Below are 26,492 nucleotides of genomic sequence, written 5' to 3'. Positions count from 1 at the left end.
GTGTGCCTATCAGCGTGTCACTGTTCTGTGTGCCTGTCAGCGTGTCACTGTTCTGTGTGCCTGTCAGCGTGTCACTGTTCTGTGTGCCTGTCAGCGTGTCACTGTTCTGTGTGCCTGTCAGCGTGTCACTGTTCTGTGTGCCTGTCAGCGTGTCAGTGTTCTGTGTGCCTGTCAGCGTGTCATTGTTCTGTGTGCCTGTCAGCGTGTCATTGTTCTGTGTGCCTGTCAGCGTGTCATTGTTCTGTGTGCCTGTCAGCGTGTCATTGTTCTGTGTGCCTGTCAGCGTGTCAGTGTTCTGTGTGCATGTCAGCGTGTCATTGTTCTGTGTGCATGTCAGCGTGTCACTGTTCTGTGTGCCTGTCAGCGTGTCACTGTTCTGTGTGCATGTCAGCCTGTCATTGTTCTGTGTGCCTGTCAGCGTGTCATTGTTCTGTGTGCCTGTCAGCGTGTCATTGTTATGTGTGCCTGTCAGCGTGTCATTGTTATGTGTGCCTGTCAGCGTGTCATTGTTATGTGTGCCTGTCAGCGTGTCATTGTTCTGTGTGCCTGTCAGCGTGTCATTGTTCTGTGTGCCTGTCAGTGTCCTGTGTGCCTGTCAGCGTGTCACTTTGCTGTGTGCCTGTCAGCGTGTCACTGTTCTGTGTGCCTGTCAGCGTGTCACTGTTCTGTGTGCCTGTCAGCGTGCCACTGTTCTGTGTGCCTGTCAGCGTGTCACTGTTCTGTGTGCCTGTCAGCGTGTCATTGTTATGTGTGCCTGTCAGCGTGTCATTGTTCTGTGTGCCTGTCAGCGTGTCATTGTTCTGTGTGCCTGTCAGTGTCCTGTGTGCCTGTCAGCGTGTCACTGTTCTGTGTGCCTGTCAGCGTGTCACTGTTCTGTGTGCCTGTCAGCGTGTCACTGTTCTGTGTGCCTGTCAGCGTGCCACTGTTCTGTGTGCCTGTCAGCGTGTCACTGTTCTGTGTGCCTGTCAGCGTGTCATTGTTCTGTGTGCCTGTCAGCGTGTCATTGTTCTGTGTGCCTGTCAGCGTGTCATTGTTCTGTGTGCCTGTCAGCGTGTCATTGTTCTGTGTGCCTGTCAGCGTGTCATTGTTCTGTGTGCCTGTCAGCGTGTCAGTGTTCTGTGTGCCTGTCAGCGTGTCATTGTTCTGTGCGTCCTCAGCGTGTCACTGTTCTGTGCGTCCTCAGCGTGTCACTGTTCTGTGTGCCTGTCAGTGTGTCACTGTTCTGTGCGTCCATCAGCTTGTCACTGTTCTGTGTGCCTGTCAGCGTGTCACTGTTCTGTGTGCCTGTCAGCGTGTCATTGTTCTGTGTGCCTGTCAGCGTGTCACTGTTCTGTGTGCCTGTCAGCGTGTCACTGTTCTGTGTGCTTGTCAGCGTGTCAGTGTTCTGTGTGCCTGTCAGCGTGTCACTGTTCTGTGTGCCTGTCAGCGTGTCACTGTTCTGTGTGCCTGTCAGCGTGTCACTGTTCTGTGTGCATGTCAGCGTGTCACTGTTCTGTGTGCCTGTCTGTGTGCTGTGTGCCTGTCAGCGTGTCATTGTTCTGTGTGCCTGTCGGTGTCCTGTGTGCATGTCAGCGTCCTGTGTGCCTGTCGGTGTCCTGTGTGCATGTCAGCGTCCTGTGTGCCTGTCAGCGTGTCACTGTTCTGTGTGCCTGTCAGCGTCCTGTGTGCCTGTCAGCGTCCTGTGTGCCTGTCAGCGTTCTGTGTGCCTGTCAGCGTCCTGTGTGCCTGTCAGCGTGTCATTGTTCTGTGTGCCTGTCAGCATGTCAGTGTCCTATGTGCCTGTCAGCCTGTCAGTGTCCTGTGTGCCTGTCAGTGTCCTGTGTGCCTGTCAGTGTCCTGTGTGCCTGTCAGTGTCCTGTGTGCCTGTCAGTGTCCTGTGTGCCTGTCAGTGTCCTGTGTGCCTGTCAGTGTCCTGTGTGCCTGTCAGTGTCCTGTGTGCCTGTCAGCGTCCTGTGTGCCTGTCGGTGTCCTGTGTGCCTGTCGGTGTCCTGTGTGCCTGTCGGTGTCCTGTGTGCATGTCAGCGTCCTGTGTGCCTGTCAGCGTGTCACTGTTCTGTGTGCCTGTCAGTATGTCATTGTTCTGTGGGCCTGTCAGCGTGTCATAGTTCTGTGTGCCTGTCAGCGTGTCATTGTTCTGTGTGCCTGTCAGCGTCCTGTGTGCCTGTCAGCGTCCTGTGTGCCTGTCAGCGTGTCATTGTTCTGTGTGCCTGTCAGCGTCCTGTGTGCCTGTCAGCGTGTCATTGTTCTGTGTGCCTGTCAGTATGTCATTGTTCTGTGGGCCTGTCAGCATGTCATTGTTCTGTGGGCCTGTCAGCATGTCATTGTTCTGTGGGCCTGTCAGCATGTCATTGTTCTGTGGGCCTGTCAGCATGTCATTGTTCTGTGGGCCTGTCAGCATGTCATTGTTCTGTGTGCCTGTCAGCGTGTCATAGTTCTGTGGGCCTGTCAGCATGTCATTGTTCTGTGTGCCTGTCAGCGTGTCATTGTTCTGTGTGCCTGTCAGCATGTCATTGTTCTGTGGGCCTGTCAGCGTGTCATAGTTCTGTGTGCCTGTCAGCGTGTCATAGTTCTGTGTGCCCATCACCTAGTCACTGTTCTGTGTGCATGTCCGTGTTCTGTGTCCTGTGTGCATGCACAGTACACAAGCCTGCCCGCATGCACGCCTACAACACGAACGCCACCGTTGACCAAAGCCTGCCTGCGCATTACAACCACTGTCTACAGTGCAAACACCACCGCTGCCCAAACCCTGCGTGCGCAAACACCGCAACCGCCCGCATGAGTACAGCCTTTACTTAGTATACAGGATATGTTCTGTATTATCTCTGGAATAAACCGTTGCGCTTCTGCTATGCCTGACTGTTCCACCAAGCTATTTATAACACAATGTAATTGTAGCCAACCATATTTATACATATGTCACTCTTTCCTGGTATTGCAGCCTTAGGGAAATGACTTTGCACTCTTATTCTGGGTATAGAGGTAGCTGGTTGTGACTCACTGCAGCTCGTGGGCTCCCCTAGTGGCCGTCCTGTCACACTGAACACTGCTTTAGTTTGCTCGTTAGTGTGATTCACTGGATGCAGTGTGGCTGGGTGATTAACCAGTCCTCCTATCTGTGTCATCATTCTCCTGGGCTGACAGTTTGTGTCTTGCGGACATGTGGACACGTGTGCCTTCCATACCAGCATCATTACCAAGTTCTTGTAACATGATTCTCGTTCTGATTGATAATGACATAACAGAGGAAGTGAGGGTGCTAATTCTTAAAAACTGTAGGAAGGGACATTTGTTGCTCCTGGCAACAACTGCAAGAATTGATTTTACGTTTCCAAAATCAGGTTAAGGGCCCATTCACACTTAAAAGCGCAAAACGCCGGCGTTTTGCGGGAGTGATTTTTCCGCGATTTCATGCGGAAAAATCGTTGGACACTGCAGCGATTTTTCCGCGATCGCGTTAAGCGCTTCTATAGCACTGAACCGTGATTGCCTGAAAGTGGTGCAGGCTACATGTTTGCGTTTGGCGATTTGCGTTAATCGCCGGTGATTAACGCAAATCACCCAAGTAAGAACGGGCCCATAGGGTATTATAGCACTTTCAAAAGCACTAGCGCTTGAGTGTTCTGCCGAAATCACCGGAAAAACGCTCTAGTGTGAATGGGCCCTAAGGCCGGGTGCCTACTTGCATTTACAAATCGCTCTCAAAAGGCTGAGAGTGATTTTGTTAAGTAAGAGTGGAGCAGTTTAGAGGGAAGAGATTTTGGGCCTTGTGCCCCCCCCCCCCCCAATAAATTAATCCAAAAATGAGGCAGGACCTGCGCTTTTGGCACTATTGCTCCTATGGGCTTACCTCCTGCTGAATCCAGCTCAGGCTTCTTCTCCCTACCTATTAAACCCCCCCCCCCCCCCCCCGCACTGCCAGCTTTCAGTCCCCTTTCATTATTTAATTGGCCATTAACAGTATGAACTTATATGAATGATCAAATCACACTGGGTAGTGTACTGGTTAATTAGTGGCTAGGTGGTGTACTGGTTAATTAGTGGCTGGGTAGTGTACTGGTTAAGTAGTGGCTGGATAGTGTACTGGTTAAGTAGTGGCTGGGTAGTGTACTGGTTAAGTAGGTTAAGTAATGGCTTGGTAGTATACTGGTTAAGTAGTGGCTGAATAGTGTACTGGTTAAGTAGTGGCTGAATAGTGTACTGGTTAAGTAGTGGCTGGATAGTGTACTGGTTAAGTAGTGGCTGAATAGTGTACTGGTTAAGTAGTGACTGAATAGTGTACTGGTTAAAGAGACACTGAAGCGAGACTAAATCTCGCTTCAGGTCTTATATATAGCAGGGGCATGTGTGCCCCTGCTAAAACGCCGCTATCCCGCGGCTTAACGGGGGTCCCTTCACCCCCAACCCACCCCCCGCAAATGTTGGTCGGAAAATGGTCGCTGGAGATATCCTTCCTGGAGGCAAGGGCTAACGGCTGCAGCCCTGCCTCCCAGCGCGTCTATCAGACGCGCATCGCCGCCTCTCCCCCGCCCCTCTCAGTGAAGGAAGACTGAGAGGGGCGGGGGAGAGGTGGAGATACGCGTCTGACAGACGCGCATGGGGCAGGGCTGCGGCGGTTAGCCCTGCCCCAACCAGGAAGCGCTCCCCCGCTGCACGGAGGGGGTTTGGGGGGACAGGGACCCCCGTTAAGCAGCGCTATAGCGGCGTTTTAGCAGGGGCACGCATGCCCCTGCTAGCTATGAGGTCTGAAGCGAGATCTATTCTCGCTTCAGACTCTCTTTAAGTAGTGGCTGGACAGTGTACTGGTTAAGTAGAGGCTGGATAGTGCACTAGTTAAGTAGTGGCTGAATAGTGTACTGGTTAAGTAGTGGCTGGATAGTGTACTGGTTAAGTAGTGGCTGGATAGTGTACTGGTTAAGTAGTGGCTGGATAGTGTACTGGTTAAGTAGTGGCTGGATAGTGTACTGGTTAAGTAGTGGCTGGATAGTGTACTGGTTAAGTAGTGGCTGGATAGTGTACTGGTTAAGTAGTGGCTGGATAGTGTACTGGTTAAGTAGTGGCTGGATAGTGTACTGGTTAAGTAGTGGCTGGATAGTGTACTGGTTAAGTAGTGGCTGGATAGTGTACTGGTTAAGTAGTGGCTGGATAGTGTACTGGTTAAGTAGTGACTGAATCGTGTACTGGTTAAGTAGTGACCGAATAGTGTACTGGTTAAGTAGTGGCTGAATAGTGTACTGGTTAAGTAGTGGCTGGATAGTGTACTGGTTAAGTAGTGGCTGGATAGTGTACTGGTTAAGTAGTGGCTGGATAGTGTACTGGTTAAGTAGTGGCTGGATAGTGTACTGGTTAAGTAGTGACTGAATCGTGTACTGGTTAAGTAGTGACCGAATAGTGTACTGGTTAACCTCCCTGCCGTTATAAAAAATTGCTGCGCACGGCAGGGAGGGTGTTTTTTGGCATTATTTTTTTTTTTTAGCATGTAGCTAGCCTAGCGCTAGCTACATGCTTCCCCCCTCCCTGCGGCGTCCCCCCAAATGCGCCGATCGCCGCCGGTGCATATACCCATCCGGAAATCCCGTTCTGAACGGGATTTCCAGGAGGGCTTCCCCCGTCGCCATGGCGACGGGCGCGATGATGTCATCGACGTCGTGACGTCAGAGGGAGTCCCGAACCACCCCTCGACGCTGCCTGGCACTGATTGGCCAGGCAGCGCACGGGTCTCGGGGGGGCACCCTCTGATGCGGCGAATCGGCGCGGAGCGGCGGCGATCGTAAGTTACACGCAGCTAGCAAAGTGCTAGCTGCGTGTAACAAAAAAAAAAATTATGCAAATCGGCCCAGCAGGGCCTGAGGAATCCTCCGCGGCAGGTTACCCCGAGCTGAGCTCGGGATAACCGGCAGGGACGTTAAGTAGTGACTGAAAAGTGTACTGGTTTAGTGGATGGATAGTGTATTGGTAAGTAGTGGCTGGAAAGCGTACTGGTTAAGTAGTGGCTTAATAGTGTACTAGTTAAGGGCTTTGCCTTTGACTAAAAGACCTGGGTTCAAATTCCCAGCGCTTCCTGTTTAGTTAGGAGTCCTTGGGCAAGATTCCCTTACGCTGCTACCGCCTATAGAGTGCGTCCTAGTGGCTGCAGCTCTGGCACTTTTGAGTCTGCCAGGAGAAAAGCGCGATATAAATGTTCAGTGTCGTGTCTTGTCCAGAAATACTCCACCAACAGTTTAACCACCCTGGCGTTCTGATTAAATCGCCAGGGTGGCTGCGGGAGGGTTTTTTTTAAATTAAAAAAAAACTATTTCATGCAGCCAACTGAAAGTTGGCTGCATGAAAGCCCACTAGAGGGCGCTCCGGAGGCGATCTTCCGATCGCCTCCGGCGGCAAGAAATAACACGGAAGGCCGCAATGAGCGGCCCTCCGTGTTTCGCTTCCCTCGTCGCCATGGCGACGAGCGGAGTGACGTCATGGACGTCAGCCGACGTCCTGACGTCAGCCGCCTCCGATCCAGCCCTTAGCGCTGGCCGGAACTGTTTGTTCCGGCTACGCTGGGCTCGGGCGGCTGGGGGGACCCTCTTTCGCTGCTGCACGCGGCGGATCGCCGCGCTGCAGCGGCAATCAGGCAGCACACGCGGCTGCGTGTGCTGCTTTTTACTTGGTGAAAATCGGCCCAGCAGGGCCTGAGCGGCAGCCTCTGGCGGTGTTGGACGAGCTGAGCTCGTCCAGACCGCTCAGCAGGTTAAAATATGCTAAATATGCTATAATTCAATCACAATTTAGGGGAAGAATTGCCTTGTCGATTTAACAAAAAGCACTGGGAATGATCAAGAATATGAACATCTATAATCTATATATAGCACTGATTGCTTCTACACACACTACACACACACACCTACACACACACCTACACACACACCTACACACACACACCTATACACACACACACACACACCTACACACACACACCTACACACACACACACACACCTACACACACACACACACACACACCTACACACACACACACACACACACCTACACACACACACCTACACACACCTACACACACACACACACACACCTATACACACCTACACACACCTACCCCCACACACACACACCTACACACACACCTACACACACACACCTATACACACACACCTATACACACACACACACACACCTACACACACACACCTACACACACCTACACACACACACACACCTACACACACACACACACACACACACACACACACCTACACACACACACCTACACACACCTACACACACACACACCTATACACACACCTATACACACCTACACACACCTACCCACACACACACACACCTACAAACAAACACCTACAAACACACACACCTACACACACCTACAAACACACACACCTACACACACCTACAAACAAACACACACACACACACACCTACACCTACACACACACACCTACACACACACCTACACACACACACACACCTACAAACACACACACACACACCTACAAACACACACACACCTACAAACACACACACCTACAAACACACACACACCTACACACACACCTACACACACACCTACACCTACACACACACCTACACACACACCTACAAACACACACACACACACACCTACAAACACACACACACCTACAAACACACACACACACCTACACACACACACACACACCTACACACACACACACACACACACACACACACACACACACACACACACACACACCTACACACACACACCTACACACACACACCAACAAACAAACACACACCTACTAACACACACCTACAAACACACACCTACAAACACACACCTACAAACACACACCTACAAACACACACCTACAAACACACACCTACAAACACACACCTACAAACACACACCTACACACACACACACCTACACACACACACCTACACACACACACCTACACACACACACCTACAAACACACACACCTACACACACACACCTACACACACACACCTACACACACACACCTACACACACACACCTACACACACACACCTACACACACACCTACACACACACACACCTACACACACACACACCTACACACATACACACCTACACACATACACACCTACACACCTACACACACACACACACCTACAAACACACACACACACCTACAAACACACACACACACCTACAAACACACACACACACACACACACCTACACACACACACCAACAAACAAACACACACCTACAAACACACACCTACAAACACACACCTACAAACACACACCTACAAACACACACCTACAAACACACACCTACAAACACACACCTACAAACACACACCTACAAACACACACCTACAAACACACACCTACACACACACACCTACACACACACACACCTACACACACACACCTACACACACACACACCTACACACACACACACCTACACACACACACACCTACACACCTACACACACACACACACCTACACACACACACCTACACACACACACACACACACACACCTACACACACACCTACACACACACACACACCTACACACACACCTACACACCTACAAACACACTCACCTACACACGCACACACACCTACACACACACCTACACACACACACACCTACACACACACACACCTACACACACACACACCTACACACACACACACCTACACACACACACACACCTACACACACACACACACACACCTACACACACACACACCTACACACACACCTACACACACACACACCTACACACACACACACCTACACACACACACACCTACACACACACACACACACACACACACACACACACACACACACACACCTACACACACACACACCTACACACACACACACCTACACACACCTACACACACCTACACACACACACACACACACACACACACACCTACACACACTACACACACACACCTACACACACACCTACACACACACACACACACACACACACACACACACACACACACCTACACACACACCTACACACACACACCTACACACACACACCTACACACCTACAAACACACTCACCTACACACGCACACACACCTACACACACACCTACACACACACACACCTACACACACACCTACACACACACACACCTACACACACACACACCTACACACACACACACACACACACCTACACACACACACCTACACACACACACACACACACCTACACACACACACACCTACACACACACACACACCTACACACACACACCTACACACCTACACACACACCTACACACACACACCTACAAACACACACCTACAAACACACACCTACAAACACACACCTACACACACACACCTACACACACACACCTACACACACACACCTACACACACACACACCCACACACACACACACCTACACACACACACACCTACACACACACACACCTACACACACACACACCTACACACACACACCTACACACACACACCTACATACACACCTACACACACACCTACACACACACCTACACACACCTACACACACCTACACACACACACCTACACACGCACACACACCTACACACACACACACACCTACACACACACACACCTACACACACACACACACCTACACACACACACCTACACACACACACACACCTACACACACACACACACACACACCTACACACACACACACACACACACACACCTACACACACCTACACACACACACACACCTACACACACCTACACACACACCTACACACACACACACACACCTACACACACACCTACACACACACACCTACACACCTACAAACACACTCACCTACACACGCACACACACCTACACACACACCTACACAGACACACACCTACACACACACCTACACACACACACCTACACATACACACACCTACACACACACACACCTACACACACACACCTACACACACACACCTACAAACACACACCTACAAACACACACCTACAAACACACACCTACACACACACACCTACACACACACCTACACACACACCTACACATACACACACCTACACACACACACACCTACACACACACACCTACACACACACACCTACACACACACACCTACACACACACACCTACAAACACACACCTACAAACACACACCTACAAACACACACCTACAAACACACACCTACACACACCTACACACACCTACACACACACACCTACACACACACCTACACACACACCTACACATACACACACCTACACACACACACCTACACACACACACCTACACACACACACCTACACACACACACCTACAAACACACACCTACAAACACACACCTACACACACACACCTACACACACACACCTACACACACACACACCTACACACACACACCTACACACACACACACCTACACACACACACACCTACACACACACACACCTACACACACACACACACACCTACACACACACACACACCTACACACACACACACACCTACACACACACACACCTACACACACACACCTACACACACACACCTACACACACACCTACACACCTACACACACACACCTACACACACACACCTACACACACACCTACACACACACACACACCTACACACACACCTACACACACACACCTACACACCTACAAACACACTCACCTACACACACACTCACCTACACACGCACACACACCTACAAACACACACCTACAAACACACACCTACAAACACACACCTACAAACACACTCCTACAAACACACACCTACACACACACACCTACACACACACACCTACACACACACACCTACACACACACACCTACACACACACACCTACACACACACACCTACACACACACACACCTACACACACACACCTACACACACACACCTACACACACACACACCTACACACACACACCTACACACACCTACACACACACACACACACCTACACACACACACCTACACACACACCTACACACCTACACACACACCTACACACACACCTACACACACACACACACCTACACACACACACACCTACACACACACACACCTACACACACACACACCTACACACACACACACCTACACACTCACACCTACACACACCTACACACACACACACACACCTACACACACACACCTACACACACACCTACACACCTACACACACACCTACACACACACCTACACACCTACACACACACCTACACACACACCTACACACACACACACCTACACACACACACACCTACACACACACACACCTACACACACACACACCTACACACACACACACCTACACACACACACACCTACACACACACACACACACCTACACCTACACACACACACCTACACACACACACACCTACACACACACCTACACACACACACACACCTACACACACACACACACACACACACACACACACACACACACACACACACACACACCTACACACACACCTACACACACACACCTACACACACACACCTACACACCTACAAACACACTCACCTACACACGCACACACACCTACACACACACCTACACACACACACACCTACACACACACCTACACACACCTACACACACACACACACACACCTACACACACACACACCTACACACACACCTACACACACCTACACACACACACACCTACACACACACACACACACCTACACACACACACACACACACACCTACACACACACACACCTACACACACACACCTACACACACACACCTACACACACACCTACACACACACACACACACCTACACACACACACACACCTACACACACACCTACACACCTACACACACACACACACACCTACACACACACCTACACACACACACCTACACACCTACAAACACACTCACCTACACACGCACACACACCTACACACACACCTACACACACACACACACACCTACACACACACACACACACCTACACACACACACACCTACACACACACACACACCTACACACACACACCTACACACACACACACCTACACACACACACACCTACACACACACACACCTACACACACACCTACACACACACACACCTACACACCTACACACCTACACACACACACACACACACACACACACACACACACCCCTACACACCCCTACACACACCTACACACACACCTACACACACACACACACCTACACACACACACACACACCTACACACACACACACCTACACACCTACACACACACACACACACACACACACCTACACACACACCTACACACACACCTACACACACACCTACACACACCTACACACACCTACACACACCTACACACACACCTACACACACACCTACACACACACCTACACACACACCTACACACACACCTACACACACACACACCTACACACACACACACCTACACACACACACACCTACACACACACACACCTACACACACACACACACCTACACACACACACACCTACACACACACACACCTACACACACACACACCTACACACACACACACCTACACACACACACACCTACACACACACACACCTACACACACACACACCTACACACACCTACACACACACACACACCTACACACCCACACACCTACACACACAAAACACACACCTACACACACTCACACACCGCTCCTGATCACTTATATTTCAGGGAGAATGTCAGATTTCTCAAATGGGTACAAAAAAAAAGAGCTTTTGATTTTTCTGTATAGTGTTTCATGCAATTCTCATGCGAGAAGAGATTCTGGTAGTTGCATGGAAGTCAGAGAGTTTAGTACAGTATAGTCTAACCAACTCTACAAACAGTTGGGTGGGGATTAAGCATCAAGTCGTAAAAGTTTATCTTCTTGTATTGGTGACAGTCTGAATGTCACTTCCTTTCAGTGTTCATAAACTAACCTGAGGTAGATTGCAAGCACCCCAAGGTGCTGCCTCCTGACAGCTGAGTCTCCTGCATATCAGAGCTAATAGGAAAACCTGATTCTTGATTCCTTTATTTGTGGGTCCACCCACTCTTTCATTACGTATATATTGTTATCAAAAATAAATGTTGGCATTTACCTTTTCAGTAACTTGATACCTTATTCTGTCTTCCAGCAAAGGCCGGAGACCCACCCTGATCCTCCGGACGCAGCTGTCTGTGCGAGTTCACGCCATTCTCGGTGAGTAACGCTATCTTCATGCGATAATTATTTCCAGGTCTCCAGCTTCTCCCACCAGCCTCCCTCACCTGCATCAGGAACAGTCTGATGGAAAATTTGGGTAATCCCAGCCAGGGCACTATCTGCAGGGAGTTTGGATGTTCTACCCGTGTCTGCAGAGGTTTCTTCCAAGCACCTCCGTGCCCCCCAAAAAACCATACAGATAAATTAATTGGCTCCCCCCTAAATTGGGCCTAGAATACAGTGCACCCTACAGTATATCACGGAAGGTCGTGCTTCACAACCTAATTACAACCCTAAAAGGAACACTTAAGCCAGGAATAAAAAAAATCAGTTTTACTTACGAGGGCTTCTACCAGCCCCCTGTAGCCATCCTGTGTCCTCGCCGTCGCTCACGGATCCTCCGGTCTCCCGCCGCCAGCTAGTTTCGTTTTCCCCGGCAGGCCTGGCCACGCGTATTTTTCTTCTTGTTCCCGTCCGCGATAGCGTCCTGTGTGCCGTGTCTTTTTTTCATTTATGGTTATCTGGAAATCGAGCAACTGGAAGTCTCAACAAACCGGCCTGCCTGAGAGGATAACAGGAACTGTCTTATTGGGGGGGTTCGCCGGCCATAAAATACTCACTGAGCCTTTAGTGACATCTTGTAGCTCCTAATGGCTTTCCGGCATCCTTGCACGGCTCCCTACGTGAGAAAGCTGCAAGGAGCCTGCTAGGAGCTACAGGACTTTTGTTGGAGGCTTAGTGAGTATTTTACGCTGCACGGGGGGCGGGGGCTACAGAGAGATGCGCAAGGAGTGCACTTCTTTTACGTCAGACTGGCTCAGACTGACAGAAGTGACAGGACCCGGTATCTGAGCTGCGGGAAGACCTAAGGACGGCAGCGTGGGAGTGATCCGTGCGTATAGGGCTGGTGGAAGCCCCAGGTATGTATAAAATGTTTTGTTTTTACCAGCTCTGGTACACTTTAAGGTGCCCCCAAGTATTAGGTTGCTAGAGGTGCCCCTGGCTGAAGGGAGTTCTCGTCAGGAGAATGCCGAGACCCGCTGAGTAACCTCTCATTTTTGCCCTGCTCAGGACTCTGCATAGGGAAGGAAACGGGGCACAGGGGGAGGAGAGGGAGCCACCTCTCCATCATCAGGCGCCTGTAGGCACATGCCTACTGTGCCTTATGGTAAATCTGTCCCTGACTATGGTAGGGGTTAGATTGCAAGCTCCTCTAAGAGACACTTGTGTTCTCTGTACAGCGCTGTGGACAATGTCAGTGCTACATAATTGCTAAATAATAATAATTTTCAATTTAAAGGACAAATTACAAAGCACATTTCTACATCTGAAATGCAGTATAAAATGTATTTGCCTTTCTGGAAAAAATGGCCTTTCAATATAGTACTTCTGCTAGGAAGGCAGAGGCATTGATTCTCCCCTGGAGTCAATACTCCCCACCTCCTGTAGGGCACTGTGGAGGTGCTGTAAGTCAGATCTCAGCAGTCCTCGGCACTCATTGCCCTCATTGTAGTGATCAGCTGCAGTTGAGTGGCAGTTTATACACGCGGGTTTGGGGTGATTGTAGGCCAGGCACCATATGTTCTCTGTTTGAGGTAGATCTACATTCCATGCAGCACGTGTGAGTACATTACCCCATTATTGCATAGAAAGCACATTGGCACAGGGACTGTGATGGGGAAATCAGGGCTACAGCTGGAGATAATGATATGCTAATAATTGCAGCTTGCATACAGCTTTATTCAAACTGTATGCAAATTGGTCAATCAGGTGCAATTCCTGCTGATTGTGATTGGCCCATATCCAAGCTGCATTCAGCCTGGTTACAGTATATCCCAAGCAGGGACTTCCAGCTGTAGAGATTAAAGGGGAACACCGCAAAGCATCTACATTTACCATCTAATATTTTACTTATTAGAGTTCTCAGATGTTACTTTTTGTGTTAAAAATGGCAAAAAATTTCAGTCCTGTAATTTAATATTGCATGGCCAGTAGCCATGAATACAGGCAGTCTGTTTCAGTTTTGGTTGGCGTGGCTGCTGCAGCTGCTTTAATTGCTTCATCCCTGCTGCTCAAGCTGCAGAGGGGGCGCCACGGACTGAACCTGTCTGGGAAGATTGCAGCTGCACAGATCATCAGTGCTCAGTGAGGCTTTAAAGGGAACTCGAGGTGAGAGGGGTATGGAGGCCGACATATTTATTTTCTTTTAAACCATGCACATTGCCTGGCTGACCTGCAGATCCTCTGCCCCTAAATCTGGCCATACATGTGACAATTTTTTGGCCAATCAAACATCCGATTCATGCTGAAATCCATCGGGAATCGGCCTGCGGTGTGTGGGCGGGCAACAAAACTCTCTCCGATCAGATTCAATCAGACACAAATCTGTCTCTTGGTCGATCTGCACATACATCATGTATGGGTGATCTTACCCATAGACCCTGAACAAAATTTGACTGGATTTGCTGCATGCTTGTTTCAGGTGTGTTATTCGGACACTACTACTACTACTATCAGAAAGATCAGCAGGATGCCAGGCAAGTGGTATTGGTTAACCCCTTGGGGACTGGCCACTTAACCTCCACACCTAACGATTTTCCCACCGATATACAGCAGATTTGATCACTGTTATCGTATCTGCTGTGAAATCGTTGCCCAAACACTTACAGAACGATCGATTTCCGTCTGAAATCAATCGGTTCCGTCGATCCGTCCGTGCGGAAGATTTTGCTCGATCGCCGGCAGGTCGGGAGTGCGTCCATAGCGGCGTTCGAATACCTGACGATCGATGCTAGCGGCAGTACATTACCTGCTCCGGCCAGCACGACTCACCCGGTCTCCGCTGTCCCTTCTCCGTGCTCAGCTCCTCCAGCTTCACTGAACTTCCTGTCCCGACAGGAAGTTTAAGCAGTAGAGCGCCCTCTACTGTTTAAACTTCCCCGGCAGGAAGTTCAGTGAAGCTGGAGGAGCTGAGCACGGAGAAGGGACAGCGGAGACTAGAGGACATGCGCCGGCCGGAGCAGGTAATGTAAGTGGGGGGAAGGGGGGGGCGGCAGCAGCTTCACAGATTGTGATCGGTTTCAGGCTGAAATCTGTTTGCAGTAAAGGTGGCCATACGATCCCTTTCTGATCAGATTCGATCAGAGAGGGATCTATCTATTGGTCGGATCTGATGGCTAATCGACCAGTGTATGGCTACCTTAAGGGGGATTTGGCAGAAAAAGCCAAGCCCGATTGGGGCCGCGCTACTGTGCATGGGCAAGCCGTTGAGTGTTTATTGGGATTTTAATGCTGGAACGGCACAGTGGAGGAGGGCGGGGGAAGACTTTAGAGGAAGCCCGGCTTCCCCCGCCCTCCAGAAGGCAGTACCCCATGCTAGGCCTGAACGATTTTAGGAAAAAATTGAATTGAGCGATTTCTTTCCAAAATTACAATTTCGATTCGATTCACGATTTCCTTCAAATCAAGCTTTGTTCCCCCCCCTTTGTGCCTGTCCCCGTCTCTCATTGTGCCACCTTTGCCTCTTCATGCCTCCACTGGGTCTCTCTCTTGCCTCCTTTGTGTCTCTGTGCCCCTTCTGTGTCTCTCTTTGTGCCCCCTCTGTGTCTCCTGTGTCTCTCTCTGTGCCCCCTCTGTCCCCCAAGTTGCATCAGTTCTGGACATAGCTTCAAGCACGAGTCCAGCGATGCCCGTCTATCCACTTAACCTCCTGCAGGCTCTAATGCACGGCATACTTCCTGTATATCATGTGACATACAGGAACCCAAAGTTTTGTCAAGCACAAGAGGCGGCAGAGGGCGATAGAGGATGGAAGGTATGTGGGCTCTGGCACTAGGACTCTGGGAAAGTTTGAAGGCGCTTCTTCAAACTTCCTCTTGTGGAAATGACGTGATCGCGATATTCGCCGCTTTGACGATTCTGAAATTGTGATCTTGGTGATCGCGATTTCGATTTAAATTCGATTTATCTTTCAGGCCTACCCCATGCTGGTACTTTTTTCCCTATAGATACACTTTAAAGATGATAAAACTGCCTCCTGTGTGCCTATCCTGGTTGACACAGCAGGGGGAAGTAAATAAGCCACAGTCTGAAAGCCCAGTTAAGAATATTCCGTAATACACAAAGAAATCAGAGGAATGGAATCTGCCAGGAATCTATCAGGACAACCATAAGTATTTGACCCGCTTAATACAGACCTGAACTCAGAATTTTCTCTCTGCTCTAAAAGATCAGCAACAGCATAATAACCTTTAAAGGAAAAAAAAATCCTTTTTATAACTTATATAACGTCTGCTGAGATTCTGCAGAGTGGTTACTTACTGATAGGCTGGGAGCACATGAAGGGTTAACCTACTGTGTTTACATATTATCTCAGAATTCGGCAGACAGCTGACAGCTCAAATTACACTAGCTCATTACTTCCTGAGAATGGAGAATTAGGCAGGCTGTTCTTTATAAGCACACACAGGGTGGATTTCTTTGTGTTCTCCTTGTCTCCTGTGCAAGAGTTCAGGTCCACTTTAAGATACTTGACTGCGGATAGAAGGCTTATTAACCCTTTCAATAAAAATAAATTAAAAGTAAACACAGGCAAGTCCCAAGTAGGATTGGTACTATACATCCCCCTGTTTATCTCATCATCCCACATGTCACTTTAGGTCCCTTTTTAACTTTTTTTTTTTTTTTTGCGTACCCCCCCCCCCCCCTCCCCTCAATGTCTTCCCCAGATACCTGTAAAACGGTAGCAGACGTAGACTTGGCGCGAGGCGGCCGTCCCTGACGGATTAATACCCGCAGATAGCTGTCCTGGCCTCCACGGCTTTACTAGAGACACAGTGTTATTCCAATTCCTGCCAGAGATATATAGCAGCAGCCGCCGCTCTACCCGCCTGGACAGAGCTGCACGCCCACCTCTGTTTTTCCGATTATTGTGTCATTCCTATCAGACTCCAGAAAATAGTTCTGTCTCTCCTGGAGAGCGTCGTCAGGCCGCTCAGTCTGCAGCCAGCTCTCTCCTCCGGCGGGACTCACAGCACCCCCGTCTCTTTGTCTTTTACAGAAAAGCTGTACAACTCGAATGGCCCCGAGCTCCGCAGATCCCTCTTCTCCCTCAAGCAGCTGTTCCAGGTAAGGATTGCTGTGATGATGTGGTGGCCAGACGGTCTCGCTGGGCCGCTGGGAAATATCCCGAGCTGTCGACTGAATCCAGATGTGCGCCGCGCATTGCGCACATTGCATTTTCTGCTGGTTTTCGGCAGGTTTGGTGACTTCTCTGTCCTTTCCTTCGGTAGGAATGGGGAGATTGGAAATAGGCAGACAGTTTTCTTATCAGTTTGTGCGTCTTTTAGTGGTTTCTTTTTATGCACTCAAAGGACAACTGAAGCGAGAGTGTATGTGGAGGCTGCCATATTTATTTCCATCTAAGTAATACCAGTTGCATGGCTCTCCTGCTGATCCCCCTGCCTATACTTTTAACCATAGCCCCTGAACATGTATGCAGCAGATCAGGTGTGCCTGATATTTTTATTGTCAGATCTGACAAGACTAGATGCATACTTGTTTCTGGTGTTATTCAGACACTACTGCATTGAAATAGACCAGCCAGGCAACTGGTATTGTTTAAAAGGAAATAAATATGGCAGCCTCCGTATACTTCTTACTTCAGTTCCCCTTTAATGTGTATGTGCAGAAATAGGACTGTATTACTTTCCATGTGGTCCCATTGAAATCTGATAGCCTTAAAGGGGAACTGAAGAGAGAGGTATATGGAGGCTGCCATGTTTATTTCCTTTTAAGCAATACCAGTTGCCTGGCAGCCCTGCTGATCCTCTGCCTCTAATACTTTTAGCCATAGCCCCTGAACAAGCATGCGGCAGATCAGGTATTTCAGACTTTAAAGTGAACCTCCAGACTAAAAATTTACTCAGCAGAACTGAGAAGGCTTGGTGTTTCTTAGTTTCACCTCATCAGAACTTTGTTTTTCTCATCAAAGCATCGTTTTTAGTTGCATTTTTAGCTAAGCTCCACCCATCAAAGAAAAAAAGCCCAGGCTTTTTTTTCCCTTATGCTATGCAGAGCATGATGGGATTTCCTATGTTGTTGTTCTCGTTGCCTAGCGCGTGCAGCTGGGAGGGGTGATCAGGACACAGGACAGTTGGAAGTGTGTCTCATGCTCCATGTCACCTCCTTTCAACCAAAAAGATGGCTGCCCCCTTGAAATCAAACATTTGCCTGTTCTTTTAAAACAGGGTGGAAAAGCGATTATATTACCTATCTATTTTAATTAACATAACTAATGTAACTTAATGACAGTGTGTTTTTTTAGGCTGGAGTTCCTCTTTAAAGTCAGATCTGACAAGACTAGCTGCATGCTTGTTTCTGGTGTTATTCAGATACTACTGCAGAGAAATAGACCAGCAAGGCTGCCAGGCAACTGGTATTGATTAAAAGGAAATAAATATGGCAGCCTCCGTATACCTCTTACTTCAGTTCCCCTTTAAGGTGGCCACACACCATACTATAAAAATATCCAATTTTTCACCAATTCGATAAATTCGATTGATTGTCCTGAAATCTCAGACCAACTTTATCAAGAATTGTATGGTGTGTGATGGATTGTCAATTACTTGATGTACAGTCCCAATCAATTTTTCTGAGCTTTCAGTTATTTTATTCATGATTGGGGAAAAATTGAACACTGGTCAAATTTTTTGAATTATTACAATCAGTCAGAAAAATGTGTCTCTATTCTTGAATTGAACAAATATTTAAAAAATTGTATGGTGTGTGGTCACCTAAAGACTTGGATTTCATAATAAACTTAAACTCTGATGTCTGGTACACACCATGCAATTTCCCTCCAGATCGACTGGTCGAATCGATAATTTTCTACAGGTCCGACCTGATTTCTTTTTTTTCGATCGAATTTCTGATCAATTCTGTACAAAATGGATTGGAAATTATCGATTTGACGGGAAATTGCATGGTGTGTCCCAGAGTGCTGTAGGAGTTTCGTCTCTCCTCCTGTATGGCCTGCATTTTTCTTTCTTTGCATCTTTTTAGCGCAAAGTCCAAGAGATAGGCACTTATACTTACCCCGGAGTGTAGTCTCTTGTTTACACAATTTTCTTATATCCTCATCACCTGTGACTGATAAGTGCTCAAAACATTTTCCTAAACGTATAGTATTAGTGTACATAATTAGGCTCGGGCTGGATTCACAGTGATCAGTTGCGTAACGCATGTGTTAAAATTTGTTTGAACTGCAATGGAGACTGGGCATAGACTTTAATGCAAAGCCTGCATGCTGTGAGTTAGAATAATGCAAACCGTTAAAATGCTTTACTGTGAGCAGGTCCATAGAATTGTATGGGCAGTGAGCTGACATGTAGAATTATACTGCAGTGCAGCTGAGCAGTGTGAACTTAGCCTTACAGTATTTTAAACTGGTTCCTAATCAGCAATGCATTTTACTTACCTTACATTTATTATTTTTTTTAATGATCCAGGCATGCCAACTTCTGCATGTCCAGTATAAGCTCTTATGCTAGGTACACACCATACCATTTTCTGTTAGATTGTTCTGTTAGATTTATCTACAACATGGAAAAAAGCTATCTGGCAGGTAAATCTAACAGAAAATTGTATGGTGTGTACCTAGCATTAGATTTACCTGCCAGATAGATTTTTTTTCCCAACGTGCTGCAGAAGATGTCAGTACTAAATAAATACATAATAATAATATGGTAGAGAATTAGACTGACTATGGTAGGATTAGACCGTGAGCTACTCTGAGGACAGTGAGTGACATGACTATGTACTCTGTAATGTGCTGCAGAAGATGTCAGTGTTCTATAAATACATAATAATAATATGGTAGGGAATTAGACTGACTATGGTAGGATTAGATTGTGAGCTCATCTGAGGACAGTCAGTGACATGACTATGTACTCTGTAATGTGCTGCAGAAGATGTCAGTGTTCTATAAATACATAATAATAATATGGTAGGGAATTAGACTGACTATGGTAGGATTAGATTGTGAGCTCCTCTGAGGACAGTCAGTGACATGACTATGTACTCTGTAATGTGCTGCGGGAGATGTCGGTGCTATATAAATACATAATAATAATATGGTAGGACATTACACTATGACTATGGTAGGATTAGATTGTGAGCTCCTCTGAGGACAGTGAGTGACATGACTATGTACTCTGTAATGTGCTGCAGGAGATGTCAGTGCTATATAAATATATAATAATATGGTAGGACATTAGGCTATGACTATGGTAGGATTAGATTGTCAGCTCCTCTTAGGACAGTCAGTGACATGACTATGTACTCTGTAATGTGCTGCAGAGGATGTAATAATATGGTAGAACATTAGATTATGACTATTGTAGGATTAGATTGTGAACTCCTCGGAGAACAGCCAGTGTCATGGCTATGTGATCTGAAGTGCTGCGGAAGGTGACAGTGCTATATAATACATAATTAACATCCACAGAGTAACAGCTTATAGCGTTGACATGCTTGTGTTGTTAAATGTATAATTTATGCAATTATATGGAATTATTGATCGTGGCCTCATTTTCAGACATTTTAGACACATTTGATTATATAAGTGCACCAATATGGAGGCTGCCATCTTTATTCTGTTATAAACAATGCAGGTTGCCTGGCTGTCATGCTGAGCTTTTGGCTTTAGTTGTGTTGGAATCACATGTCTGAAACAAGCATGCAGCCAGTGGAGTCACACCAGAGTCACAGTAGATGAAGGGGTGGGGATAAACCCCTGGGTGCGATCAAGCTACCCTCAATTTTTGCTCAGGCTTCTCCCAATAAGGTCCACTGTAAGAAAGAAAGAAGAGAGAGGGGCGCTTTGAGATTCCTGTGCCAATGAGTACAAACCCTGCCAGGGCAGGTCTCACCTGGTTAAAGAGGAACTCCAGTGATAATAATGTAATGAAAAAAAGTGCTTCATTTTTACAATAATTATGTATAAATGATTTACTCAGTGTTTGCCCATTGTAAAATCTTTTAAATCCCTGATTTACATTATGACATTTATTACATGGTGACATTTTTACTGTTGGCAGGTGATGTAGCTGCTGCATGCTTTTTTGGCAGTTGGAAGCAGCTGTGAACAGCCATTTCCCACAATGCAACAAGATTCACAGACAGGAAACTGCCAGGAGTACCACGTTCCTCAGAGTTTCTTGTGGGAGTGGTTTCACCACAATATCAGCCATACAGCGCCCCCTGATGGTCTGTTTGAGAGAAGGAATACATTTCTCATGTAAAAGTGGCTATCAGCTACTGATTGGGATAAAGTTAAATTCTTGGTCGGAGTTTCTCTTTAAGATGTGGCTGTCAGTAAAAAAAACGCCTGCGTCTCTCTTGAGTGAGCCGGGGAGGTCCGCCCTCCGTTTTACAAGTCAGTTAATTGACTTGATAAAACTGAGGGCGGACCTCCATGAAACGTGTTGTCTACCTTTTTAAATACATTCTTATTCTCCCATATACCCTCCGGTGTGTTTCCCATATACAGCTGCAACTCCCATAGCGGTTAAATACAATAGGAACTGCTGCTACAGCCAGACTCCACCTGCTTGCTATATCCACCAATCGGCGAGCAGGTGTCCTGGTTCCTATCACGACACATAGACGCAGATGACGCTGCCATCGTGACTCCAGCTACCACACGTGACTATCGGTCCCCGGCTCACTCAAGAGGGACACAGGTGTTTTTTGGTTGGGCATTTACTGACAGCCACAGCTTAACCAGGTGAGACCTGCCCTGGCAGGGTTTGTACTCATTGGCACAGGAATCTCAGAACGCCCCTCTCTCTTCTTGCTTTCCACACCAGAGTCACAGCATCTGATCTGCATTCTCACTCTGGCCCAGTGACTTACAGTATTAAGCTCCGTACACAAACTGGACCGCGGTTGCCAGAAACAAACCATAAATGGCGAAAATTGTCCACAAAAAAAATGTCCTGGCAACGGTAGAAGATAGCGGTTATCAGCCACGTAGACCGATCCAACCTGGTGGATCGGTTAAGACGATAATCTGTGCTAATCGTTTGTACGGCACTTTGGCAAACGGTCACTCCACTTAAACTACTCGCGTATTGCGAATCTTTCACTTCTGAGTCCTCATTTTTGCGTTTCTGATAATATTCCGAACGGCAGACCATCGTTGTGCCCTCCCTGAATTCCAGTGTGCACCAGCGTCCTTTGCTTTTCGCTAACCGTCGGGGATCCATCTTTTTTAGACGTCCATAGTCTAGTGTGTGTACAGAGATTTAGAGGTGGAGCATCAGCGAAGAAGTCGGAAAACTGGCATTGTTTACTACAGAAATTAAGATGGCAGCCTCCTTATCCCTCTCATTTCATGTTCCCTTCAACAGATGAAAGGGGTGGTACTTTCTCCTGACACTTGTAGCAGCCGGATTCCATCTCCTGGAAGTACTTCTGTTTTGTCATGCAGTTATCAGTGAATGTAGCCTCAGCATTAAGTTACCATACGCTGAGGGTCACTCCTGGGTAACTTATAGTGGGATAAAACTCTTGACATATTCAATAAAAATGTGTTTTTCTGCTTTTTTTCCCCATACAGTTACTATATTTGCTTTAGTGCACAAGTAATAATGTCTGTTTACAAATTACATATTCCTAAAGTAAAGTTTATCTGCTCTGAAAGCGGCCATTGCATTTTATAGCTGCTGTATTTATATATTATAATCTATCTAGTGATCACTTCTCAGCTCTCTGCTTCTACAGCAGAGGGAGCTTTTTTTCAGCACAGCTAGGAATGTATACTAATTGTATCAGACAAAGGAATGTAAACAAAAGAGGATGCTATCACCTCTACAGATGCAGCTAGAAGCTGGCCAGTGAAGCAAGGAGCTTTGCTCTGAGGAAGTGCTGTGTTTAACTGTTTGAATGCTTTTCTGCTACAATTTTTTTTGTGGTAGTAGATTTTATGCTGTAAAATAATCTTTAAGCGCAAAGAAGAAATGCGGAGGTTCATACCACTGTAAGATTTGATGTGCAGAGCCGCTTTGTTTAGTGTCACGTGGAGAATGCATCCCATGAATGACTCTAATGTATATTTCTTCCATCTCTCTTCTTTCGCAGGAAGACAAAGATTTGGTGCCGGAGTTTGTGAACTCAGAAGGTCTGACATGTCTGATCAAAGTGGGGGCCGAGGCTGACCAGAACTATCAGAACTACATCCTCCGAGGTGCGTGTGTGGCGGACGGGCTACCATATCAGGGAGGGAGTGTGCATCTGCGCACTGATCACTCCTATGTTTCTCCTCCGCATGGGATTCTGCATTTTTCACTTCCATTATAGCTTCCCTGGTGGTCTAGAGTGGGCCAAATATAATGTAAAGTGGGGAAATCTCTTGGGGGCCAAATTTAATGGCTCTGAGGGCCAGATTTGGCCCGCGGGCCGGAGTTTGACATGTATGCTCTAAGACAGGGGTAGGGAACCTATGGCTCGGGAGCCATATGTGGCTCTTTTGATGGCTACATCTGGCTCAGTAGGGGTTGATAAGCTACAATGATCAAGCAACGCAGCTTAGTGTGGCAGCGCAAATACAATTTTCAAAATAGGCACGCTACTGCTGTAGCATGCGCTACTTACTTACTCACCCTACTCCAAAACGGACGGCTGCTCCAATTGTCCCACTCTGGACCCTGTCAGGTCCAGTGACTTTGTAGGACGAGATCTCCACAATTTGGCCCAAGAGGCTGCCTGGCAAGTGACAGGCAGCCTATTGGGCCAATCAAAGTTTGGGGATCTCGTCCTACAAAGTGAACCAACCCCCCCCAAGTCAACTAGCTAATTGTACAAGCTGTTAGTCGGTATTCCTCCTGTCTGGCTCTCGGGGAAATTGCTGATGTTGCTGAAACCCAAGAGAAGCTGATGACGTGTCTGACACTTCCGCTGCCTGGCGGATCAGCTGTATACACATCACCATGGCAACAGGGACGTGAGCCCTACTGTCCCAGTTTGAAAAATATTGTATGGCTCTCACGGAATTACATTTTAAAATATGTGGCGTTTATGGCTCTCTCAGGCAAAAAGGTTCCTGACCCCTGATCTAAGAGGATCGCTGACATGGCTAATAATTGTTTCTTCTCTTCCTAGCTTTAAGTCAGATCATGCTGTTTGTGGATGGCATGAATGGCGTCATTAATCACAATGAGACTGTCCAATGGCTGTACACGTTATGTGGTAGTCCGGTGAGTATAAATATCTTTGCTGTTCATATTGGTACCAGGGAAATACCGTGCAGTGGTGTATGACCTGACATTCTCTACAAGGATGTTGTGTTGTAAAAACAAGAATGTTTCCCATCGATTTCCTACAAGACTGGAAGATCCCACCTACTTCCTATTCCTTTGTGAGATATGGGAGAACCTGCTAACTAGGTCACAAGTCCCAATTTAACATATTATTTTTAAGATTTCCCTCTGCCTAAAGTGGGGCAAAACTCCATGTTAACTGAAAAAATACAATTAAAATATTCATCCATTAAGAAATGATTTAGCTTTCCTATTCTGTTGTTTTTAGCAGTCACTGTCAGATTTTAGAGAAATGTGATTTAAAAAAAAAAAAAAAAAGAATGTCTGTTGGTTTCCATCTTAACTGTTTCTCTGTGATGCCAAAAGTGACATCACTTCTGCCCTTTTCTTTCTTTTTTTTCTTTAACCCAGCTCAGTGTGAATTTCCCCTCTCTCCTACCACAGCTTACTGTCCCTCACACAGCAATCATCACCTAGGCAACAGGCTTACACCACTGCACTTAAAGGGAAGGTCCAAGCAAAAAAAAAAATGAGTTTCAATTACCTGGGGCTTCTACCAGCCCCATGCAGCCATCCTGTGCCCTCGTAGTCACTCACTGCTGCTCCAGTCCCCCGCTGGGAGCTTTCTGACCTCGGAGGTCAGGGCCGAATTGCGTACATTTTTACACATTTCTGCTAGTGCAGGAACATTAACGCATACATTTTTACGCGTTAGTGGTGCAACGCGTACATTTTTGTTCCTGCACTAGCTGGAATGCGTAAAAATGTATGCAATGTGGCCCTGACCTCCGAGGTCAGAAAGCTGCCAGCGGGGGACTGGAGCAGCAGTGAGTGACTACAAGGGCACAGGATGGCTACATGGGGCTGGTAGAAGCCCCAGGTAAGTAAAACTCATTTTTTTTTTTTTTTTTG

General features: G+C 47.5%; 1 protein-coding gene across 3 annotated transcripts in view; it reads left to right on the top strand.

Moving 5' to 3' along the window:
• Positions 1-26,492, top strand: part of FHOD1 (formin homology 2 domain containing 1) — a 281,432-nt gene that overhangs the window by 158,076 nt on the left and 96,864 nt on the right. For all 3 annotated transcript variants that reach the window (XM_068261737.1, XM_068261735.1, XM_068261736.1), the window contains exons 3-6: positions 13,193-13,257; positions 18,320-18,387; positions 24,403-24,508; positions 25,423-25,517. In XM_068261737.1, coding sequence (XP_068117838.1) covers positions 13,193-13,257; positions 18,320-18,387; positions 24,403-24,508; positions 25,423-25,517 — 334 coding nt within the window. The remainder of the gene's footprint in view (positions 1-13,192; positions 13,258-18,319; positions 18,388-24,402; positions 24,509-25,422; positions 25,518-26,492) is intronic.

This window comes from Hyperolius riggenbachi, chromosome 11, assembly GCF_040937935.1.
Source record: "Hyperolius riggenbachi isolate aHypRig1 chromosome 11, aHypRig1.pri, whole genome shotgun sequence".
NCBI lineage: Eukaryota > Metazoa > Chordata > Amphibia > Anura > Hyperoliidae > Hyperolius > Hyperolius riggenbachi.
The sequence above is the reverse complement of the archived record's forward strand: the minus strand, read 5'-3'. Positions and strand labels throughout refer to the sequence as shown.